At 45.2% G+C, this 7,288-nt stretch overlaps 1 protein-coding gene across 1 annotated transcript; it reads right to left on the reverse strand.

Annotated features, from left to right (window-relative positions):
• Window positions 1-709: 709 nt before the first annotated feature.
• On the reverse strand, window positions 710-2,024 carry LOC114583192 (vomeronasal type-2 receptor 26-like). The gene has a single exon (XM_028704532.2). The coding sequence runs from the start codon at window positions 1,876-1,878 to the stop codon at window positions 979-981; it is 900 nt and encodes a 299-aa protein (XP_028560365.2). The 5' UTR covers window positions 1,879-2,024; the 3' UTR covers window positions 710-978.
• Window positions 2,025-7,288: the final 5,264 nt, after the last annotated feature.

Below are 7,288 nucleotides of genomic sequence, written 5' to 3' on the forward strand. Positions count from 1 at the left end.
TGAAGGACGATTCCAACAGTTTCCACACAAAAAATACTTATGTCCCTGTGGAGATGGCAGTACTGAATCAGTGACACATGTCCTTCTGGCTTGCACTCTTTATAAAGACTTGAGCAATGAGATTATCACCCCTTTTTATTGTCCATTCCAGGTTGCCCAGCCACTGCCACACTATCCTTTCTCTTGGCAGATCAAGATGAGCAGGTGACACAAAAGGTTGCAAGGTTTTTAGCTGGGGCAATTAGAATAAGATCCACTACTTGACTATTGATTCAAAACCCTAAAATGTATTTTATATAATCAACTTTTTATTTGTATTTCTATTCTCTGTATATTGTATTGTTGTTTTATTGCTACGGCTGATGGCTGAGGCAAATAAAGATTCATTCATTCATTCATTCAAGTTAAAATATATGGTGGCGGGGGGGCGGGTGGAAATGGGTTTCTATAGATTTGGTAGAACAGTGGTGGGGTGAAAAGGAACTTATATCCCACATTTACACATTGCAGTGTACTGCTTCGTTTTCTTTAGTGCTGTTTACTGAATTTACTGATATCTGACCGAACAGGGAAAAGATGCAGCAGAGCACCTCTAAATTCCTCCATGTTGCATGAAACCTGATTGGGATTGGAACAATAAAAACTAGGGATATAGTGCTTTGAAACTAATTTACTCCAGCTTTCTTGTAGTGCAAATAAGAACCCTCACCAGCGATGAAGTTTTTATTAAAAAAATATAACTAATGAGTGAATAGAATCACAGAGATTGAGAAGAAATATTGCATTTGGAAAGAATCACATGGAACATATACATATGAATGGCTGTCCTTCAAAAAACGGGAAGGTTAAACAACTGGAAATGAAAGATTTGTCCATCTATGGTGAACACAGAATTCCAAACTCTACATAAGGGCTTCTGAATTTCAAGAAAAGCTGCTGAAAGCTCAATGGACACCACTTTCCCCTCCATCAGAATCTTCACAATTTTCTCCTTATTAAATGTTCCCTGTTGTTCAGCTCAGGCCTCAACACAATAAGATAACATTTTGGAAGATAGATGCAACCCAGAAGACCACCACTGGAGGCTAAGATAGCGAAGATCTCCACAGCAACCATGTATTTGCCCTTAGAGCTCATATAAGCTGGAATAAAGGATAACCAAACACTGCAAAACACCAACATGCTGAAAGTGATGAACTTGGCTTCATTGAAACTGTCAGGTAACTTCCTGGCAAAAAAGGCCACAGTGAAGCTGGCAATTGCGAGGAAGCCCATGTAGCCCAGGACACTGTAAAACATAGCCACAGACCCTTCATTACATTCCAATACAACTTCTTTACTCACTGAGTACATGTCTACTTCTGGGAAGGGGGGAGAGGTTGCCAACCACACAGCACAGATACCAGTTTGAATAATAGAGCAGAAAAGCACAATGGAGTTGGCTAGCCTCTTCCCTACCCATTTCCTCATCCTAGATCCAGGTTTGGTGGCTAAGAAAGCCAGGACCACTGTGGTAGTTTTGGCCAACACACAAGAAACAGCCACAGAGAAGATGATGCTAAAAGCAGTTTGTCGGAGGAGACACATAATCTTCTGCGGTTTCCCAATGAATAGCAGTGCACAAAGGAAGCAGAGCAGGAGAGAGATTAGGAGAGTATAGGTGAGGTTCTGGTTGTTGGCTTTGACGATGGGAGTGTGATGGTGTTTTATAAATATTGCTAGCACCAGAGCAGTGGTGAAAGAAAAGGCTAGAGCAAAACAGGTTAAGCCAAGTCCTAAGAGTCCCCCATATGACAAATAGGTTACAGATTTAGGAATACATAAATCCTGATTTTTGCTTGGATACTTTTCATCAGCACATTTAATGCAGTCATTCATGTCTGAAATAGAAAAGCCAAGATCTTTCTTTTACAAATACGCCATAACATTTCAAGACGATGCATAAAAATGTTTCTTTCATGCAGTCAAATTCATATATGTTCAGTGCTGGTACTCTCAAATGTGGTTTAGAGCCTCAGTGATATTAAGCAGCATTGTTAGTAGTAAAAACAATGATTTTTTTTAAGCAGTTTGAGATTACAGTGCCAACCTAAATGTGGCAGAAGACCCATGATCCTTAAAGGGGGAACTTTTGTTCATCCCCTGCAGAATCCAAGAACAGTTTAAAGGAAGACTGAAGTAAAAGCCTGTTGCAGTGCCATTCACAAAACATGAATGATAGCTGCTAAAGCAAAATATAGCTGCAAATTTCTCTGTTTATGGGCTTTTCTTTTTAAAAACAAAACATAACATAACAAAAAACAGGCAATTTGTAGTTTATAGCCAAGGAGCAACACTAATTTGAGAATCCCGATTTTGAGGTGTACCTCAATAACATCTTTGAATGGTGCTTTCTTTAGTTAGATATCGGCAGAGCAGCACTAGTAAAAATGCATTGCAATTTTAATTGAATTAATTTCTTTACAATCACCAGGTCAAAATGATACCACATGGACCAGATTCTCCCTAAGCAGCAGCCTCTTCTTAGATCCAATTCACCAAACCATTTAACAAAACCTATCACTCAAAGAACAAAAAAGTAACCTTGAAGCATTCACGGTTATAAGCATACTCCTCTGAATGACACCCATTCTTTTGATAAACCTAAATAATATATTTCATACCTTCCTGATTGGAAATCTCTCCTTCTGGGCAAGGGATGCAATCATAGCAGCAAGATGCCTCTGACTCCCTCCCTTTCTTTCTAAAACCAGGATGGCAACTCTCTGTACAGACAGAAAGAGGCTGTGCCTAATGAGAATACATAGTTTGAAATTATTAACCATATTTAGTCCCCGTCCCCCTACCCCAGGACTCTCTATAGCAAGAAGGCATTTCATTCATGTATGAATCGGTCTGATCTTACAAGTTGCAATTCAAAGCTTGTATATTTTGTAGTATTATGCCTATATTTATAACACATTATTTGTTTATTTTGTTGCTGTTTATTTTTCATGCCAAACTGTATAACAAAAGTAATATTGATTAAGGTATACATGTAAACATAAGCATAAATTACCCCTCTCTGCCCCTTGAACAGTATTTCAGAATTCAAATTATATTTATTTAAAAGACAATGTATTTTACAAATAGGATTAACAACCTTTTGTTTAACATAATATTCAATATACTCCAATGCATCATATTATTTTTTCCTTTACAAGTTCATTGTTTTCTATAACATTTAATAACAACAACAACAACAACAACAACAACAACAACAACAACTCTGTTATTTTTATCCACATTCACTTCTCGGATATTTGACAGATTTTGGAAAACTGATTGGGTGATACCCAATTTGCTTAAATTTATTGTGCAGTACAGAAGGCTAGTTTCTAACATAATTGTTAAAAGAGAAATCACAATTGTTCACAGAAATTTGCTTTGCACTTCCACACAGAGAGGCAGTACTATTCAAAAATGGGAGATCTCCAAAGCTGCCAACAGTCAGATCCTACCTGATTAAACCACTTGTGCCATGTGATGGCATCTTCATTTATGGTCAGCACTCGGTCTGAAGGTCTGTCAGGATCCACAGTCCCAATTTTCACTCTGTGAAAAGTTTGATTTGAGGAAACTATCCAATTGATAACATCAAATTCTGCTAATAATTCCAAATTATGGTCAAAAGAAATCCTGTTCCCAGCACTGTTGTTAAATGAGACACTTCTCAAAAATTGATGGAGCTAGATTGGAAAAGAAAAGGCAACAATTTAATAATGTCTAGAGATGGATTTTGCAAATTAAGGTCTAATTGTGGCATCAGAATGCTGCCATGGAATGGGGTGGGGGAATCGCTATGTGAATCCACAAAATTACATGAATGTAGGCTGCTCATGCTGTAAGTTTAGATACCACAAAGAAGAAAGACAGCCTGAAGACGGTTCAGAAATTTCAGCTAGTGCAGAAATCAGTGGCCAGGTTGCTCAGTGGAGAAAGATGGTTTGAGCATATGGCCTGATTGCACAGGCTGCCAATTAGTTTCCAGTTCCGATTCAAAGTCTGTTTAATTGTTCAGGATCGCAATACCTCAACAACCACTTCTCTCTATAGGTAAAAAGGTAAAGGTAAAGGACCCCTGGATGGTTAAGTCCAGTCAAAGGTGACTATGATGTTGTGGCACTAATCTTGCTTTCAGGCCAAGGGAGCCGGTGTTTCTCCATAGACAGCGTTCTGGGTCATGTGGCCAGCACGATGTCAGGGAACTGCCATCGCAGCCAGGAGTGGAGGAAAGGCTCCCAAGTGATGCCGGAGAAGGGCCCAGCAGGGAGAGAGGGGACTCATTGGTCGGGGAAGGAAATCAGCATTACACCAGGGAGAAAGGCGGGCAGAGGCGGGCTTCGGAGAGATGGCTCCAGGACTCTTCGCCAGAGACCAGCGGGGAGAGCACGGGTCCTCCGCTGCCCACACCCACCCTGCGCAGAAGACTTCCGTGCAGGGAGGCTAGGCGGAGACTATCCGTCAAGTAACTTTTATGTTGGAAGAAGTTCAGGAAATGCCCACTGACGGATTCTGCCAGTGACTGAGACAGCCGCAGCGTCAGGGCTGTCCAGCCAGGGAAAGGTTTATCCAGGCAACCTGGCCAAGAGTGGTGGCAACTTATGCACGAGCAACCCCCAATTCCCATTACAGCAATCCGTCAGTCCTTGACGTTGCTTGTGCACAACGACAAGACAGGCAGCACCATGAGTCAAACCGGTGGAGCAGGCGCCCAGGAGGTAGCAGCGGCAGTGCCAAATCTGGAGGAGAGAAACCGAGATTTGGAACGGCAGGTTGCTCTGTTGATGGCGCGGCTGGACGAAAGGCAGACTCAGGATGCCCAGGGGAGGCCCACCCCCATCGCAAGGAAGGTACCAGGACTGGTGCACAAGTTTGGGGGGAACCCCCGAGACTATAATGCGTTCAGAACGGAGGTACAGTACACTTTGGAACTGCAGTATGATGACTTTGCTGACGATGGCGAGCGGGTGGCTTATGTTGTAGGGCATCTTCAAGATGCGGCCAGGGAATGGATCAGGCCCTTAATGGCAACGCAGAATGCTGCCTTAAAAGACCTTAGGAATTTTTTTGGCGCCATGGATACTATGTTTTCCAGTCAAGTGGAGCAAAGTGTGACTCGCCGGGAACTGATGGCTTGCAAGCAGGGGAGCCAATCAGTTAGAGAGTACTGGTCACGTTTTGCGATGATTATCCACAGACTTGGGTGGGATCTGGACTCGGAACCCGTGCAAATGTTGTTTGAGGAAGGATTAGCCCATCAGTGAAGGACGAGCTTTCCCGCGTGCCCCGCCCGCAACCGATGGATCAGCTGACCAAGGCTGTGCTTGCGATTGGTGTATGCCAAGAGGCGCGGGCTCAAGAGAAGCGGGAAGGGAGAGGAGAGCGTTGGCATGACAACCGCATTCCTGAAATACCGAGGCAGCCTTCCCAGCCAGTGGAGCCAATGGAAATCGATGGCGCACACGCGAGCGGGGTTTCAAACTCCAGTGAAGTTCGCAAGAAGGAGGGAAGGGATGGGAAAACAGCCAAGAAGTGTTTCCTCTGCCAACAGCCAGGACATTTTGCCAGGGTCTGCCCTCAAAGAAAGGCTTGGCAAGGGATGGTGGGAGCAGCTGGCTGTGAGGAGGAGGGGGAAAAGGAGCAGGGGCAGGGAAATGCCAACGCTTGGCTGCCAATCATGGGGCACAGCAGCCAGGCCAGCAACCACTAAAAGTGCCCCAGCCAGACCCCCCCCAAAGCAGCTATAGCCATAGAGGTGGTACTAGAACTCCCAAACGGGCACCCAGTTAAGGTGAAGGCGCTGCTGGATTCAGGCAGTTCTTGCAATTTTTTCAGCAAAGACTTCGCGCTAGAGCACCAGCTCCACCTACTGCCCCTAGATTTTCCCTTGCAGGTGACCACTATTGATGGAAGAGAACTGCTGGGGGGGGGAGTGACGCACCAGACTCCACCCATGAGAATGAGGGTTTCCAGACACACAGAAACCATTGCCTTTCACGTAGCCACACTGGCAGGACCCCCAATCATATTAGGAATGAGCTGGCTGGCACTACATGATCCAGTAGTGGCATGGCATCAGCGGACAGTCACCTTTGGGTCAGCACACTGCTTGGAACACTGTCTGGGGGGGGGGGAACCCCGAGAATGGCCGTGGCCAGGGTGGCTGGGATGGCTGTGGAGCAGAAAGGGGAGGTACCACCACAATAAGCTGATCTGCAGGAGGTCTTCAGTGAGAAGGAAGCGGATAGACTACCCCCCATAGGCCCTTTGACTGCCAAATCAACTTGATCCCAGGGGCTCAGCTGCCAATGGGTAAGCTGTACGCCATGTCGGACCGGGAAATGCAGGAGTTAAGGAATTTTATTGATAAAAACCTGAAAAGAGGTTTCATAAGAGAATCAAAGGCGGTGGGGGGCAGCCCTGTGTTCTTTGTGGACAAGAAAGACACTAATCAGCCCAGGCTCGTTGTGGACTATAGGGCCGTCAATTTGGAGTCAGAACCCGTGACCTTCCCAATGCCCAGGATTGACGACATTTTAACACGAGTAAGGCAGGGAATTTTTTTTACGAAGCTGGACCTTCGGGGAGCATACAATTTGATTAGGATGAGGGAGGGGGATGAATGGAAGACCACCATGTTCACCCCTTTGGGGGCCTTTGAGTACTTAGTTATGCCTTTTGGATTACAGTCGGGCTCCGCCTGTTTTCAAGCTTTCATGCACCACGTGTTGGGGCCCCTGCTGTACAAGAACTGCGTGGCCTTTTAGGACGACGTGTTAATCTATTCGCACGATGAGGAGCAACATGTCAGAGACGTCCGGGAAGTGCTAAAGAGACTACAGAAGCACCAGTTGTGGGTCAAGCTGGAGAAGTGCCAATTCCACGCCCGAGAGGTCGAGTTCCTGGGGTACAGGTTGTTGGACAAGGGCCTAGCTATGGACCCCGGCAAGATGCAGGCGGTTCTGGAATGGAAGACCCCCAAAACCTGGAAGGACGTGCAGAGGTTCCTAGGATTCAGCAACTTCTACCGGAAGTTCATTAAGAACTTTACCCACTTAACCGCGCCCATCACAGATTGTCTCAGTAGCAAAAGGAAATTCGTCTGGACAGAAGATGCACAGCAATCCTTTGAAAGGCTGAAGAAGGCGTTCGCTTCAGAAGAGCAGCTCCTGCACGTAGATCTGCAGAAGCCAATGAGGCTGGAGACAGACGCGTCAAACTGAGCCGTCTCAGCGGTACTGCTACA

This window comes from Podarcis muralis, chromosome 13, assembly GCF_964188315.1.
Source record: "Podarcis muralis chromosome 13, rPodMur119.hap1.1, whole genome shotgun sequence".
Classification (NCBI taxonomy): Eukaryota; Metazoa; Chordata; class Lepidosauria; order Squamata; family Lacertidae; genus Podarcis; species Podarcis muralis.

What these genes read in the sequence shown, in the direction of transcription:
- LOC114583192 (XM_028704532.2), bottom strand. Translation starts at nt 1,878, where the DNA reads ATGAATGACTGCATTAAATGTGCTGATGAAAAGTATCCAAGCAAAAAT.